We start from the raw sequence: 18,855 nt of genomic DNA on the forward strand, positions 1-18,855 counted from the left end.
AGAAGCTACACCATCGTCTCTCGAGACAGACGGCTGCCGACGACGACGATTGCAGAATCACAAGAAAGGATAAATAAATTAGTTCACACAAAGAGTTAGCACAGTGTAACCTTAGGTATATTAATTGATTTTGATGCCTTAGTTTCCTTCTCTAGAAGAGTATAATAATTGTGTCAACCTCATAGAATTGTTGGAGAATTATCAGTCAAAGCCTGTGAAACACTTAGTTCCTAGCACAAAGAAGTGCCCATAAATGTTAGCAATTAATACTTCCAAATTGTGATTTTATGTTCATGTCCCTTAGACTGGAAATCAGAAGTGTGGTATCCACATAGGAACATAGTGTTTCTTTATACTTCTGACTCATTGCAGAATTAATCACTTGAAAAATGTATGATACTGAAGAATAGCTGACAAGATTCTCCTGTTTGGGTCTCTATTGTTATTCTTTGCATTGACTTGCTAGTAACTTATCTAAAAATCTTAACTCCCCAAATCCCTTATTATTTTGATTCTCTGTATTCCATTTCATCCATTTCCCCCTTGGCTTTGTAAATCCATCCAAGTCTTAGCAGAATAGCTTATTATTCCTACCCTCGGGGTAAGGACTTCAAAAATCTTAGCACATTAGCTATGGAACTCATTCTGTCTGCCTCTTCTCTCCTGGTTTGATCAAATAGATAGCCTCTATTCCATCTTTAGAGTGTACACGTAAGCCAAGCTCTTTTTAAGATATCTCTAGTTCAATAGTGGTTTTGATTTTTTTTAATGGCTTCTGTTTGAGCATTATCTTGGTACACAATACTAGGAGATATAGCTCTACAATAGAAAGTATTCAAATTGATTTTATGTTATCTTCATTGATACGGTTTAGCAGCTGCTATAGAATTGGGGGATAAAATTGCTGTCAGTTTTTAAGTGAATGTTATCATGGCTTCCTTAGTATTCAAGCTGAATTTTAGCAAAAAGAGTTCAAGTGTGTGCTATTTATTTCTCTTCTTTCTTTACTGGCTTATAGTTTTGTACTGTTGACATTTATCCTCATAATCATATAGAGCCAATGCCTCCATGAAGCTTACTTACCTAGTTATTACATATGTTCTGAAGCACCGATTGTGAAAGTACAGTGTAAAACAGCATATACGTGCAGGATGTTGAAAATAAATCAGAAGGTGAAATTATAAGTCAGAATTTTATCTGAAAAAGTATTGCTTTATAAACTAGAGTTATTTGGGTTTTTTAATTCTCATCCTGAATGTACCATTTCTGGCAAATGATCAAGTTATAAGCTTGAAAAGAGAAATGCATCAAAGGTCAATTTATTCATAAAAGCATTACTAAAATGTCAGAAATAATTACCCTGCATAAAAGAATTAACCCCCAAAGATATTAAACATTTATTCATGAAAACTTATGTTTGTACTGTAATCCCATTCGGTAGTTATACTATTGATGATTTCCAGGTTGCAATATGCTACATAGAATTTATAAAATCTAAGGGTAGATCATACTCTGAAAAGTGCATCTTGAAAAATACTCTACTATATAGATTTAAGTTTTTAGAAAGCTCACATATTCTACCATTTTTTATCAGGTGTCAGATGTTTATTCCTCAAAGTTATGACGTTATGATGGAGAAAACGATTGGGAATAGGAATGTTGGCTCGAAATTCTGCCTCTCCCCCTAAGTAGTTGATGACTCAGGGCAGGGGAGAAAAAGCTTTGATTTTCCACTTCGAATGCTGTAACGTGTGATTTAAAAATGTTTACCTCCTCATTTGCCATCACAATTGTTTGCTTGGCACATAGTATGTACTCAGAAGTGTTTTCTTTTCCTTTATCCAATATACAATAACTGTTGTGAAACCGTTATAGGTTTTTAAATAGAAAAAGAACGTGAAAGAAATGCATTAGGTCTTCTAACCATGAATTGCAATCATAGGTAGATTTAGATATATTTATTTTTGTGTATTCCTTAAATAGTTATAGTTGTTTTTACACCTTTTGTCTTTTAACCTTTATACTAGCTTCATATTTGATCAATCCACTACCTTTACTGTATATTTATACCTTTACCTGTGATTTTTAGACTTCTGTATATTAACTTATTTACTAATCAGATTTGTGAGATCCCTCTTGAGTGTGAGTTGCTGCTCCAGACATGGGGTTTTTGGCGAGACCCCATCCTGGTCTCCTTCCCACCTGAGTGTATCCCTTTTCTTGTTTGCTGTGAAGCAGCTGTTTAGCTGTTTTCAGTTGCATTTAGAAGGAATTTTTACCCATGTAGCTGTAGATTGGTAGATTTGTGGGAGTAAGTGAGTTCAGAATCTTCCTACATTAACAATCTTGGACTTCACCCCTTAGGAATTCTTTTTATATGAACATTTCTAAGATTCTGCTTTGTTGATCCAATTGAGTAATCTCTGATTGGAACTGAAGATTGGAATATTTAGAACACACACACACACACACACACACACACACACACATGCACACACATACTAAGTTTGGAAAACTGTTAGCTAGAGTAATTTTTTTTTAATTTTCCCAGATACTTGTTCACATTTTCCTTTAATTTTGACATATGTTGACTGGTTCCTGGGTTCCATTTTGGCGCATTTCATGCTAACTAACTAACTCATTAGTACACATATAAATATTCTATAGAATTCTCAGGTTTTCTTTCTTCAATTATTTATTAATAATAATTTGGTTTTGTTTGATTTTAATAGAGACTTTCTGTCTCAGTTGCTGAACTGATGATGCCCTTTCTCAGTCAGCTTAATACATTTTTATTGCAAACGCTTATGACTGTTGTTAACTCTGAGGTAATCCTGAACAATTTACTATGTTAACTGTTGATGAAATGAGCTGGGAGTTTCTAACACAATCATGATTTTCGGTGTGAAAGTAAACAACTTTCAGAACAATTAATATAATAATACTTCCCCCATCATTGAAACTTCATTTTCTCTTGGATTCATTTCCTATGGTTTGCTAGCAGATATTCCAATATAATTATGAAAATTAAAGGGAGCAGACTGTGACTTATGCAGCTATAGCTCTTAGTCTGGTCTTTAGAGTCCAAACTTTCAGTATTTCTACATGGGGGTCATCAGAGAACAGAGTGGAAGATCTTGGAAAAGTTTAGTGGTGATGATTAATTCTTTGAAATAGTTTCTGCTTCAAAGCCTTCCTACATACACCAAGCTTTCATATTTTACTGCTCTCTCTTTCTCATTTCCTGAAAATTCTGTTCAAATTTCACTGCCTTAAAATGTCTCTCTTTATAAACTGTACCATTTCTAATCATCCCATCAATCCACATTCTCCATCAGGGGGCCAAAATTTCACACTATTTATTTGTAAATGTTTTTATGTGATAAACATAATATCTCTGACATTTGATCTTCTTAATTCTGGCAAAATTCCAAAGTCCAATATAAGTTTATTTAAAGTCTTTAAAAATATTCTTTCCATTATTCTGTAGACTTGTTTGCACATTGTGATCTTGTTATTATTTTCTGTAGAATCACTATGATATGAAAGTGATCCCAAAATGTAGGAATGCATAAAGAGAGGTGGTAAAGATGTATTAAACAAGAAAATTGAAAATTAGAATAGACTTTAACCCAGTATAAAGAGTGGATAAAGGCTTAAGAGTCATCCTTTTCCAGGTAATGAGGTTCCCTGAGCCTAGTCTTGTTGCAGACGTACCCAGGGCATGGGTAATGCACTTTGCTAGACAAGCTATTCAGGTGGGGGGCAGATGGTGGAATGACTGAAAATGCAACAGACATGAGTGCATGCATGCTCTGGAGAGCTACAGGGAACCATTTGAGGGTGTAATGTAGTCACAGCAGTGCGGCTGGCAGACTCTGGTTGATAATTTGCAGGACAGATTGTAAACGTGAGACTTCCTCAGAGAAATGTGAGGTAACCAAGACCTGAACAAATAAAAAGGAGAAAATCACTTCAACAGTCCTCATCCATGCCCTGGCTGGTTTGGCTCAGTGGATTGAGCGTCGGCCTGCGAGCTAAGTGTCGCTGGTTCGATCTTCCAGTCAGGGCACATCAGAGAAGGAAAACTCTGACTCCAAAAAACCTCCGCTGCCTTGCAGCATACCTCTTCAGGGGAAAGGCTAAGGGAGTAAACCCCGACAGAAAATCCGGAGCCGGAGTCCCTAAGGCGGTTTGACGTTGTAGTCAACACCGGCAACTCCTGCGGCGCACCTGAAGCCAAGCTGTATTGACTCTGTCTTTCCCTTGGACCCTTCAGCTGCGAAGAGAGGGGGGGTCTGCTGCATGGGCAACAGCAGACCCTCCATATCACCCTGCCCAGGCTCTGTAGCTTCAGCTTCACTGGAGAGGACACTCCAGCGTCATTGCAAGATGTCGATTCAACACGGGAGGAGACAGATACCGTGTCACTCCCGAGTCGGACTGCACAACCATTCTCGGCGGTGCAGACAGACTCTTAAGAAGCTACACCATCGTCTCTCGAGACGGACGGCTGCCAACGAGTCCTCATCCACAGTCCTTCAATGACCCATGAGGGACTGACTTGGCTAGAACCTGCAAGATGCCTTTATGTGAAGGAGGTAGAGGCTGAGAGGCTGGAGAGACCAGCACAGGGGATGTATTTCATCACAGAATACAGATCATTCTACTGACATATTTGATGTGGAACTCTCTATTTACATAAGTTTTTAAACTTAAATAAGCCAATAGATTATAATAAATGTGACTATTTTGTTAATTTTATTGCGATAACTCTTGAGAATGACCCTAATATATAATTGCTTTCATTGAGTAGCATAATTTCTCTCATGTAGTACTGTAATATAGCTCAATGTAACCGCATTACAGCACTTCCAGAAGAAACTTATTTTACCTGTTTCTAAGAAATGCCTGAAAGGCTTGCTGACTGAAAGTCATTGTATATGACTGGTACCTTAGTTTTTAAAAGTTGATGTAAATTATTTATAGAGAGAAAGGAAATTAAAAGAGCATTATAAGATGCCACCTGTCTTGGTAATTTTCCTTATCACTGTGAACTAAGTATTCTATAGTATAATTTTCAATTAAAATTTTTGATTAATGCCCAAGAGACATTTATAACACAACCCTAAATAACTTCCAAAATAAGATTTAGTAGTCATAATAATAAAAATTGTGTTTTCTCAGATTTCTATATTTCCTCACAACCTTTGCACCTTAATACAAGGGAAAATACAAAACTACTGAATGATCAAGCTTATACTGTGAGTCTAATGCAATGGTATTTACTAATATCTTTCTGCAAGCCCATATATAAGTGGAATTGTAAACAAATTATTAAGCACACTAGTTCAAGTTGATTGAAACACTGTGATGTTCAGAATGGAGCAGATCCATTCCCATAGTGGTATGGTAGGGATGGGCAACTCTTCCACTAACAGAGGTGACTAATGTAGACATGGTATTGTTAAAATAATTAACATTTTTTAATCATGTGCCAGACACTGAGCAAGACACTTGACTTAAATTTTTTCCTCCTTTAATATGCATAACTATACCATAATCTAAATAATATTATTAACTTCCATTTTGAAAATTAGGAAACTAAACCTTAGAACAGTTCAAATTGGCCCAAGAGCACTAGCTGGTAAATGGTAGTCGTCGTCGTCGGCAGCCGTCCGTCTCGAGAGACGATGGTGTAGCTTCTTAAGAGTCTATCTGCACCGCCGAAAATGGTTGTGCAGTCCGACTCGGGAGTGACATGGTATCTGTCTCCTCCCGTGTTGAATCAAGTGCGATGACGCTGAAGCTACAGAGCCTGGGCAGGGTGATATGGAGGGTCTGCTGTTGCCCATGCAGCAGAACCCCCCTCTCTTCGCAGCTGAAGGGTCCAAGGGAAAGACGGAGTCAATACAGCTTGGCTTCAGGTGCGCCGCAGGAGTTGCCGGTGTTGACTACAACGTCAAACCGCCTTAGGGACTCCGGCTCCGGATTTTCTGTCGGGGTTTACTCCCTTAGCCTTTCCCCTGAAGAGGTATGCCGCAAGGCAGCGGAGGTTTTTTGGAGTCAGAGTTTTCCTTCTCTGATGTGCCCTGACTGGAAGATCGAACCAGCGACACTTAGCTCGCAGGCCGACGCTCAATCCACTGAGCTAAACCAGCCAGGGCCCTAAATGGTAGTAAGGCATTACTTATCTTACAGTAGTGTTACAATTCAGGTGAGATTGTTATACAAAAATGCTTCCTAGAAAGATCCAGGCAAATATGAGACTCCATTATTTTCCCATCTTAAATTTTTTAAAAGTTATATTAGTTATTAATAAATCTGATGCCAAAATTACAATACTAGAGGATTTCTGAATAGTGTGCTTTAAAAACAATATTGGCTCTGTATCTGGTTTCTATCTGCTTTTATTACTCTTTTCTGTTCACCCCATTTCAATTCCACGATGTTGCTGAGTTTTGATTTTGAAGTGCCTTCTGGAGGTGCAGTGCACATAGCACTATTGTGACTGTTACAAGCCAACCATAATGATTTGCACATTTCTACAATTAAAAAGAAATCAGGATAATGCAAGGGACATCTAGGGAATAGTGCTAAGTATGTATATGCTTTACAATAAAATGTAATTAATTATATTTTAATGTATTAATGTTACATTCTTGACTAAACTCCTAAGATATAAAAACCTGGAAACAATAAAAACCTTGATAAACCAAGGTTTATCTTTTATATCGTATTTAGTCTGCCCCATAATGAATGCAAAAACTTTCAGTATATAGTTTTACCAATTAAAAAAAGAGCCTATCCTCTTATCTCATTTCTCATTTTACTTTATTTCTATGGAAATGTTCATGGATTTTTAGTGTAATTACTTCAAGCAGATGTTCAGTTCTCTTATTCTGATAATAGGAAACACAGTAGAAAAAAAGGAAATATTTCAGAAGATTTTATGAAAAAGTTTGGCAGTGTTCATGAAAATAGCCCAACAAGGGGAAATTTGGGGGTTACTTCAAAGATGTCAAAATACATGTTTAAGTTAATTAAATGATGAATTATTAAAAACAGTCTTAAAATTATATTTGTGAAGAGTTTAAATGGAGGGACAGTAACTTAAACATTAAATCTCATTTTGAGTTCATAAAAATAAATAAACCCAAAGAATTTTTATTTTATTTCTTAACCTTTTGTATAGCATATCACAAACAAGTTAAAATCAGATATAAGTTAAAATCAGATATGCTTTAGTTTACACTTCAAGGTAAGATAGTAAGATGTAATTTGCAATATGTAGACAATGGTTTATTCCTTTAGTTATGTGTTCTATATTTCATGCAAATTATACATTTTGAAGGTTTAATTAAAATGCCTAGAGCTTCATGGAAGAAAAAACAAGTTACATAAATGCAAAGTAGTCCTTTGCAAAATATATAGTACCTTTAATGCACAAAGGCAGGTGTGAAGAGGATTCTAAGTGTTTTATACATCATGTTTAGAATCTAGCTAAGAAATTGTCCTGAGAAAGACTAAAAAAAGACAAATAGGTTGCATCAGTCTGTGCCTGCGTGAGCTGTAGAACTACATCATTCACTATAATGATAATTGGATGTGTCTGCCCAGATTTATTGGGACACACACAGATAATCAAAGTTTCAAATGGTTCTATAATGCGGACATATGGCGGCTGAAAATGTCCTATTAGTGGGGCAGCTGATACGGAAATCTGGAGTGTCCAGAGTGCTAAGCAACAAAATTTCTATTTCTCTATATGGAAAGAGTATCAATTAACCTGATATTTGACATGTATGTGTTTACTTTATGGCTACATATACATATTCTCTGCAATAATGTCATGCTAAACAGTTATTAAATTAAAATAGTACTTATCAATCATAACAAGTTTAAAGGTGAGATAGAGGGATGAAATTATTTTCTGTAGCTTTTATAAGTGAAGACCTTATTTCCAGGGTCACTTTTTATATTAAAATTAGATAGAAGTAAGAGTCTCAGGAAGTAGCTGGAGATGACATGTTATGGAGTTTCCTGTGAAAGCCATAAACCCAACTTTTCCCCTGTAATGTTTCTCAGATGACTGATGCCTGGAATGCTGGAGATTTAGCTTCAGATAGTATAGTCCCTAATAATTCCAGTTAGTGGTTAATTATCTGAGTTGATTAAAGTATCCATTGAAAACAAAGATCTTAATGATTCTATATTTTCAGATTTGTTGCTATTTGTTCAATGGCTGCAATCCAAAACATGTAACCCTGGACATGTCATCAATGCAGACCCTTTGTATGGACACAGTGTGTGGCTGCGACCATGCATCCATATGCCTTGAGAAGTGACTTAGAGTGCCAGTCCATTGACTTCTTTGTAAACAAAGGCTCATCCATTATTAACAGCCTTGGCATCTTGAGTTCTTCCTACCATCATACCAATTAAAAGTAGATTGGGGAATTGGTTAGAATTCAATTCAATGCTTCTTTAGTCAAATTTCTGCTATTTGAGACAGTAAACTTCAACTTATTGAGCTTCAGTTTCCTTTAAAGCAAAAGTAGATAAATATGAACACCTATGTCAGAAGGTTGTAGAAGTTTACAGTTATAAAATACATATATCACCAGGGTGTAATGTACCGCGTGGTGACTATAGTTAATCATACTGTACTGCATATTTGAAAGTTTCAAAGAGAGTAAATCTTAAAAGTTCTCATAAGAAAAAATTTTGTAAGTATGTATGGGGGCAGATGTTAATTAGACTTATTTGCATTCTGCAATATATACAAATATCGAATCATTCTGTTGTATAGCTGAAGCTAATTTAATGGACATGTCAGTTATACCTCAAAAAAAGGTTATCATGACCATCAGGTGAGGTGATGTATACAATATTCATAGCACAGTGCCTGACAAAAGATGGGCAATCAGTAACTATTCATTGAATGAATTTTTCATCCAAGTATACTCTGTACAAAGAGAAGTATAAAGGGAAGTCCCACAGAAAAACAAATAGTGTTAGGTGTGAAATCAAGATGAATTTGTCTTGTACAGCTGCCTTACAATGGTAAGTCTGGTTCTATTCAAAGCACAAGAGAAAAAAGGCGAAAAGAAAAAATCCTACGCCATGTTTCTCAGATTTTGTATGCTTATGAATCATCTAAGAATTTTTCTAAATTTTATTTTTAATTTTAGAGAGAGGGGAAGGGAGGGAGAAAAACATCGATGTGAGTGAGAAACATTGATTAGTTGTCTTCTATACACATCCTGTCTGAGGACGGAACCTGCAACCACAGCATGTACCTTGACTGGGAATCAAACTGGCGACCTTTTGGTTTGCAGGACGCTCCCTAACCAACTGAACCACACTGGCTGGGGCCTAAGAATGTTTTTAAATGCAAGTTATGACTGGTGGGATCTGAGAGATTGCATTTCTAGCAACCTCCAGGTGATGCATATGCTTCCTGTTCACTGATTACATGTTAGTCAAGTCCCAGAGTATCTGATTGCTGGTAATTTAAGAACTATCAGCCCAACATTGTGTTTCTTGGCACAGCAGCTTAAAATTGAATTCATTTATTTATTCACTTGGCAGACAATGGTTTTGTGTCTACTACGGTGCAAGCCCTGTTTTAGATTCTAAGTATAAAATAGTGAACAAGACAGATAAGGATTATGCCATCATTGGGCTTTTAAAAGAATAGTACTATCAGACAATAAATATGTAAACAACTAATTAAGATGGTTTCTAGTGGTGACTAAAACTGTAACCAAAATAAAATGGACTTACTGTGAGATTGTGTGTGGTCAGTTAAGGTTGCTCTAGGAAGGAGACAATTGAACTGAAACCTGAATGTTGAGAAGCCCTCTGCTGTGTGTGAAGATCTGAATTTTCATACAAAGGAAAGAGAGAATGTGAAGGCCCTGAGGCAGTATGAGATTGGTCTGTGGGCAAAGAGGAAAAACGCTATTGTGGCTAGATCAAAATGCCATCATTTGGATGGAAGACAATGGTGGTAGCAATCAGAGGGGAAATTATGGACAAGGTCACACCTGGCAAAGCTGCGGGACTGTAGAAAAGGCTGAAAAATAAGGAAATCTTAGAAGGTGAGTCCAAGGTGAGCCTGAACAGCTCCACAGAGTTAAGATGTACTCTAGAAAAAAATGTGCCTACAGGAAAGTATACCGGCCAAGCAGAACAAGGTAAGTGAAAAAGAACTAACATAAGGTATGGGACACAGACTGAAAAAAAAAAACTCAAAAAGAAAACAATTCAAATTATACATCCCTTAGGTTTACACTACAAGAAATAAAAATATGTCACTTAAGCCATGCAAATTAACTGATAGCACACATGTAGAACACTCTCAATTGGTGCAGAATAAATTAAATTTTTCTTAGTAGAAATGGTTAAGTAACTATTAGAGAAGACATAAAACTGTAATTCCTGGTTGACTATAAGCTGTAGCCCCAGATTTGTCTTACTTTCCACCGAACAATGGAAATGAAAGTGAAAGAGAGTTGCTGGAACAATAAAAGACAGCAGTGAAGGAAATAAGACATATGCAAGCCCCTTCTTGCACTAAGAAAAAAACCTAATAGGAAAAATAGTTATTATTGTTATGTCAACTATAAAGTATTAAATGTCTTGTATTATGAGTTCTGTGCTCTACCTATATACCTTTAAATCCACAACCTATTGTATTGTATTACTGGAATATAAGCCAAACCCTAAAACCAATAAAAACAACCAAAAGAGATCCCACAGATCAGAGCAACTAAAGAAGAATGAACGATATTATGACTCCATTGTCATGTAGTGAATCTTACTTACCAATGAGTGTGCCTAATAATGTAAGGCCTGCAAACTAGTGGCTATTAACATGGAAGTGCATTTCAATTGATTTCTGATTTTGTCTAATGCTTTAAGGCCCTGAAAACTAGTAGCTATTAACATGTTAGAGCATTTCCAGTTGATTTCTGATTTTCTGTCTTGTTTTTCAAATATACGAATAAAGGACTATACATCAAATTGAGGGTCCTGACCTTCCATTGGTGAGAAACTGCTTTGATTTGTTTGTCTAATAGTGATGAAAAGTGGCATAGTCAGTCACTCTTTGTCACCTGAATGCCTATTGCCTTGAGGCACACATTTCTGATATATTCATCCAGAATTGTGATTATATTCTATGCAAAAATAGCAGATTAATATTTGTGTGTTGGTGTATTACTTCACGTTGTTCCACTGACCTCATTAGCATTCTATATCAACCAGGTAAGTCATGGAGTTCAGACTTTCTCCATGCTCTAGTCTCATTATTTATTTGTAATTCTTTGGGTTACCTTTGGCATTTATTAACAGCAACAATATTTTCTTCCTCATTGGCCTTTTGTATATCTTATTGTGTTCATTCGACAAATACTAAATGAGTGCCAATCTCTAGAGCTTCAAGGGCAAGGGAGGAGGTAGAGTGAGATGAAGATAGAAAGGGACCCAAGACCCAGGGCATTTGAGGTATTATAAACTTTTTTAAAATATGCTCTCTGTCTTAAGAGCAATAGGAAACCACTGAAGAGTTTTAAGTACTTAAGTGACACCATCTCACTTCTGCTATTCCCTGACTTTTTCATCTTTCTCCCCCTTTCCCAATGGGACTACCTTAAACAGTGATTTTGTAATGCTACCCTATCATTTACATTTTCTAGTTTTTTCCAACTAATGAACTAATGAAAGGTTGCCAGTTGTACAAAATTAAATTCTCTGAGAGACACAAGAGTGTTTGCAAATAGAGAATTCTCTGAGAGACACAAGAGTGTTTGCAAATAGAGATGCCTATGAGTTGGGTCAAGAAAACATATGCTACATGCTATGGATAGAGTCATAATTTGTAATTGGTGGCTCATCTCCAATAATGAAATAAGGTAGAAAACCTATTTTACTGATGCTACTGATTATAAGCGTAATATTACAAGTATACAAATTACTGGGAAAGTATCTGCAACCTAAAAATACTTGCAACTATGTGCTTAATCTGTACACCTAAGTTTCATATAATAAAAGATGATACGTGTATAGATAGATATCCATCCCTAAATGAGGCTTTTTATTATACATATTTTTTTTCTGGTGTTCTATTAACATCTGGCTGGTGACTCTTTTGGCTTTACTTTTCACTAAGAACAAAAGGGATATAACCTAATTTATCTTGGTGCCCATCTGGTTTCAATTGCTCATTTTACATTTATTCAAAAATGATAGATTGTTGGTGATGATGTCTTTCCCAGGAGAAGAAGTTGACAGACAGCTGTGCAGGGATGCCATCTTCCCCATCCCCGTCGCCTGTGATGCTCCATGCCCGAGGGACTGTGTGCTCAGCATGTGGTCTTCGTGGTCCTCCTGCTCACACACCTGCTCAGGGAAAACCACAGAAGGGAAACAGATACGGGCACGCTCCATTTTGGCTTATGTGGGTGAGGAAGGTAAGGTCACCAGGTCCAGAAGGCACTGAGGTTCCTTTCAGAGGTTGGCATGCATTTTCTTTGTCTTGCCTGGATAAGATGATGTTGTAGAAAATCAACTTCCAGAAGTCTAGCAATCCAAGGAGGTTTTATGTGTATTAATGTACTGGGCAACTTGCTTCTGTTTCCCAAAATTAATCTTGAAAACAGATCTTTAACAAAAGGGGAAAGACTTTTAAAAGTGAACTCACTTTGCTTTTTCTGCTACCTAATAATTCAAATTCTTTCCAGTTCAAAGCATTAAACTTGTGAAAAGATCTGAAAATGGATCACAAAATCCCAGATGTCAGGTTTCATTGTTTTTCTTCTCTATTTCAGCAGTCAGTGCTTCTTTTTGAAATCACACTCTACATTCTCATAAATAGGCATATATATTCCATAATAAAGTTAATTTGAAAATACACACCAGCATTGCTATTGCTTGACTGAAAATTACATGTGTTTTCAACCATTCAGTTTTCTGACCAGGGGCTCTGAGTTTCCTACTTAGATTGTGTTCATTGTTTATAATGTTGCTTTTCAGTCACGTCCTCCTTTGGGTGCGTGAAGCATGGTTTGTCCTAAATTCATACCTTGCTTGTGTTTGCTTTATTGTCAGGAAATACAAGGCTCTTGGTAATTATCTCTTGAGCTTATATCCAAATGCTAATTTGGCTTCTGTGTGGCTTGGTGATGCAATGTCCTACTCCATCTTGTCATTCTGGAAAATGACACAGAAGTAAGGAAAACATAGAAGTAAATCAACTTCCGTCCCATTAAGGCATGTTCTGTCTCGAGAATATATGGGTGTATGTTATTTAACTATTATCAAACTGAATGACTTTTCTCAATCAGATGATAAATGCTGCTTTCTATTTGTAGTAAACATGTGTTTTTCTATATATACTACCAAATACTTAATTTTGGAGGAGTTTTCAGGTTGCCTATTTTATTTTTTTGTTTATGAAACATTTTAGTGATGGCAACCTTGTAGTATTCTTATTTGATCAAACTTGCTATCTGTGTATGTACAATAATATCTATTAAAAATATAACTTCCTTGGCCTTAAGACATGTGAGAAAACATTAATATATTTAAAAGTCAACATATGGAAAAATTTCTAACTCTTTGTAAAGTGTCCATAAACTTTTTCCTGTCACCTTAATATAAATTAAACTATTTGCTACAAAGGTATATCTGTGGAACCTAATAGAAAAACAGGCACCTTTTAGAAAACTATATTCTCTGTGTTGTCAAATAATAACTCTAACCTTGTATAGATTATATTCAGACTTCAAACTCTATCAGCTCAGATTATGTCTCGAACTTCATTAAAATTAGATCTGTGGTCACCCTGCTTCCTATAAATCCATTATACTCTGCAGACACTTGCTGTGTGACTAGTAATGAGTGACTTTTCGCCCCATGAGTCACATGACAGAGATTTTGCCATGCTTGCAGAATTCACCCGATCATTATTTCTATAGACGTGATGCTTCACACTGAAAGGTCACGAAATGCTTTAAAGGGAGAAATTTATGATTGCTCTTTGATATGTATCATCCACTTAGTTTGAGAGGGTGAGACTTTGATAATTTTTAATTAAGTCTAGTAACTGCATCATAAGCTGTGCTGGAAAATCATAGATGTTTATATAGTAAATCATAAAGGCATAAACTCAAAACATAATTTTAAATGGAAAACACAGAAGAAACGTGTCTATGGGGAATATACTGCTATTTGACTCTCATAATAACAGTTATAAAAATTGGTTTAATCATATGAAATATTTAATGAAGGATTTATCCTTCAAAAATTATGTAATACCTATTATTTGCTGAACACTTACACATATTTTATCTTCCTCAAAATAAGACTTTTTATAATTCTGAGATTTTAAAAAAGGGTTTAGATAATTCTTTATAATTCTAAACAAAAGTAGGTCTTTCTCTTATATTATTCCCCAAGAGTTAGTGTTTTGTATGTGTCATTCATGTTTGTAATTTTCTGTGTATCAGAAAATTATTGTGATAACCTAACAGAAGAGATTAATTAGCAAAATCATATAAAGAGTTTTAGACATAAAATTACACAGATTTCTGTTGAAATAACTTTTGGACAAATTAATGTGCAAAATAGCTATCTGGATTTACAAAATAAATGTAGCAACCTATACTTCTGTTTATCTCAGTCAGAAATTCATCATTAAACATTATGAAGATTTTATAACCTCATATTAAGGACAGACTAAGTTTTGCTGTAGTAACAGCTCAGATGTTTCGTAACTTAAAAGAACAATTATTTCTTTCTTATGGGAATTTTGCTAGAATGTTGGGTAACTCTACAAAAAGTCTTTCTGCCATAAAATGTCTCAGCATTGCACCTTCATATGAAGACCTACTTCATAATCCCCTTGTCAGTGGAAGAACATAGTTGGAGAGACTAACTGGTAATTTATTTTTTTATTGTTCTATTATAGTTATCCCCAATTTTTCTCTCTGTTGCTTTCCCTGGCACTGCCCTCCTCCTGCCCCTCTCCCACAGTCAATCCCCTCCCTGCTGTCCATGTCCATGGGTCATTTATACTAGTTTCTTAACTAGACCCTTCCCTTTTTCCTTCTTTCCCCCATCTCCCCTCCCCCCTCCCCCCTGGTCACTGTCAGTCTGCTCCTTGTTTCCATGCCTCTGGTTCTGTTTTGCATGTTTGTTTGTTTTGTTCATTCGGTTCCTGTATTAGGTGAGTTAATATGGTATTTGTTGTTCTCCGCCTGGCTTATTTCACTAAGCAAATTATTCCATCCAGATACGCTTTATGTCATTTCCACTAACATTTCATTGTCAGAATAGTTCACACAATCATGACTTGAAGTTGAACCTAACCTTAAGCAGAGTGGAGGAAAATATAATCCTACTGTATGCTAAGACGAGAGGAGTGCTGGCTACTGACCTTCCACGTAGTTTGTTCAGTCTTCTTATTGTGTGTGTGCTCATTGTATAATATTTGATTCTCCACCACCACCAATCTCTCTCTGCCACCTCTATTGCTGTAACCACGAGATACTTTCATTATCCTGCATCAGGCCACCTCACATTACAGGAACCCTTCTCACCCCTGCCTGCTCCAACACTCCACCCTGGTCTGCCCGCCTTGGCGCTCGGGTTCCCTCTTCACACCACCTGTGTGCTCTGACATCCCATGTCGGGTTGCTGCTTCTACCCTCTTAGATGGTGCTTGTGTCTCCTGTTGCTTAAGCATACTCTGTGTCTATGCCAGGCCATCCCCTCCCCCCTGTTCATCCCACAATGGGCTCTGGCAACCCGCTTTGGACCGCTGCAGCCCCCACCCACCCACTGGCACGGATGCTCAACTGCTTGGCTCTACTAATGGTTACTTTAAAATTATGTTGGGAGCTCTAAAAGAAAGCAAGTTTTTACACTTAAGTCTGTCATATTTTTAATGTAAATAGTAATAGGTTGAATTTGAATTTAAAAATTTTAAATTGGTATTAGATTAATAGCCTCTAATTGTATTTAATCCTTGCTGCAGATCCTTAACAAACTTGGTTTAAAAGGGAAAACTAATTTTCAAAATGTGTTCTACTGAGTATAATAAATTCTGTTAATTCTCATTATATAATTAATTATTTGTGCACAGCAAGAAATGAGAGCATATTTATTTTTGCAAAGTTCAGAATGACCTCACGTTATAACTTCATCAGCCAGATTTTAGTGTACCTTTATACATTCAGAGAAGAGACGCAAATTGAAATCAAATTATGCCAATTTTTTCTCAAATAATTAGTTGCCTTCAATAATTACATTTTATAATATAAACCACTGAGGAGAGGAATATTTCTATTTTAACTTGTTCAATTTTTACAGCTAAATTATTTCAATTCTAAGAGCCAGGGAGCACTTATATTTCCTAGAGGAATTCAAAGAACCCAGATTCTATCATATGTATATATATATATACACATAACTCTGACTTCTAAATAAATACTATCACTTTTTCATCTTCCCACTGCTGACTTTGAAAGAGAGCTCTGCTTCAGTCTGTCCCTGCAGCACCACCACACAGGATTTATGCAGACTCCACAGAGGGAGGAAAAACGGGGGGAGAATATGGGGGTCGTGCTGGAACAGAATCTCCTGAGGTTCCCTGTGGCTAATGCTCTTCCAATTCAGTTCCGAAATCATGCCACTGCCAATGTGCTTTCCACCCAGCAGTGGTCCACTGTCAAAGGAACATGGGCTGCAACAGCAGGCAAAGGCACGAGCATTTAACACTGTCATTCATAGCACACTAACGGCCGCTTAGCATGAGCCAGTCCCCTGTCTTAACCTTGTCACCGTCACTTCCTCATGTGAACTCTGCACTCTAATTGACTGCATCGACACTGCCAGTTCCCAAGGTCATGCCTGCCTGCATATCTTTACTTTTGTTTGTTGGTTGGTTTAAATAAAATTTTCCCTTCCTTCTCAGCCTTCCCAGAACTCTGCTTGTCCAAGTCCTATTCCTTCAAAACTCATCTCAATGCCTCCTAGATGAGGCATTTCTCAGTCCCCCAAAACTAATGGCGTCTGACGCTTTTGAATCCCAATTATACTAAATACCTTTTAAACATTATATTCTACCTAGGATTATACTTGCTTGTATGTTTATCTTATCCCCTCTACTACTCTTCCACACTGAATTGTAAGATTCTTAAGAGTAGCAGGAACCATTTCTAACCCCTCTATTTACCCCCTGACTCATTGGACATAAACACTGCATTTGCGCTCAATACAAACATATCCAATTGTTTTGAATAAGTTCTTTTTTTAAAAAAATCTGCCATCAGAATTGTAAGACTTCAATGCCAGAACCAGAAACACCATAGATTTGTTAAATGTATCCTAACAAAGCTCTTATGGAATTGAGCTTGGGAGAAAAGTCACTTCTTTTTTATTTCTAAGAGAGAAGTTTCACATAATAGTTGCTATTTTTATATGAGAGTGGAAGTTTATTTGGCAGAATTTCATTGAAGTATTATAAATTCTTTCCCTTTGATGAATAATAGAAATCCTAAATAATCACATTAGTATGAAGCATATATTTTTATGTTTATGAATCATTTCTAATACACTTATCACTAATTTTATCATGGGTGACATTTTATAATTTCCCCAGTACAATGAGAATATTCCCGTATGTCAGGAATTAGATCTTCCCATGAATAATAAATATTCAATATTATATGTATTAATTTTTCTACCATAAAATTATTCCCCAAACAACATGACAATGCTGCAATGACCGATTACATCAAGCTATGCTTTCAAATTGCCATATCGTTATTGTAATTAAAACCACATTGGGACTTATCTGTACAGGTATCCCGACATCAGACCCAAACTGCTGATGTGGCTTGAATGTGGATTGGGAGAAGGAAATAAATAGCCTTTATGTCTGTAAACTTAATAGCCATCTTGCAGTTCCTTAACGCATAATGCTGACGTTGTAGAAGTTTTTTTCTTATCTGTTTTCCAAAGTCAACCAGTTAACTCTCATGTCAAAAACAATTCAGAGTTTTAAAATCACAGTTTAAATAGCATACATGTACTCACAAATGAAAATAAGGTAAATAAACACATTTTTGTAGATCAATAATTTTGCTATTAAATATAAATACATGGTTAAAATAGTTATATATGTGTGTGTATATATATTCTATAATTAGCATGAATTTGTCTGAGAGAAAAGATTGGATAAACCTAGAGCCTCAGGGCCTCAGGGAATGGGTAATAAGAGTACTCATTTACTTCTTCCCAATCCAATTAGTCTCTTTTAGAATTCGTTCCTATTCAAATCTTAAACTTCTTTTCAGAAGCTGCTGGGGACTCTGAGCTTTGTGATGGAGGATAGGATATGAACTATGACAGGTGTTTTCACCTTCATGAAGCAGGGGACACTAATAAAATGCTGTTTAATGCAGGTTATTCTGATGTTGCTCCTATGCTCTACACTGCATTAATGATTCTAAATTGCAGTTAAATTCTCACACAAATTGCCTACTGATTTGTTTGCTGGATAGAGGGATGTCCTTTCTCATAAAGATCAGCTCAGGATGGGAACTTGTGGTTTTGTTTACGGCTTTTACCTAAATCTCAGACTTTTGAGGTTCTCTTCCATGTTACAGTCACTAGGTACTGAATCACTTTTTCTTACTTATTTTTTTGCTATTTAAAACTTACTTTCCTAATATCTAAAATCCACCCTTTATTATATTCAATAATTTTTTCATTTACTATCATAAATATTTGTAATGAACACCTGAGATTTGCACCATTTCACATTAACAACCAGTTTATTTT

General features: G+C 36.1%; 1 protein-coding gene across 1 annotated transcript in view; it reads left to right on the forward strand.

Moving 5' to 3' along the window:
• The window catches only part of THSD7A (thrombospondin type 1 domain containing 7A), a 268,582-nt gene that overhangs the window by 166,529 nt on the left and 83,198 nt on the right, over positions 1-18,855 (forward strand). The window contains exon 8 of the mRNA XM_090286859.1: positions 12,285-12,479. Coding sequence (XP_090142985.1) covers positions 12,285-12,479 — 195 coding nt within the window. The remainder of the gene's footprint in view (positions 1-12,284; positions 12,480-18,855) is intronic.

The sequence above is a fragment of the Furipterus horrens genome, unplaced genomic scaffold, assembly GCF_987537825.1.
Source record: "Furipterus horrens unplaced genomic scaffold, mFurHor1.1.pri manual_scaffold_9, whole genome shotgun sequence".
Classification (NCBI taxonomy): Eukaryota; Metazoa; Chordata; class Mammalia; order Chiroptera; family Furipteridae; genus Furipterus; species Furipterus horrens.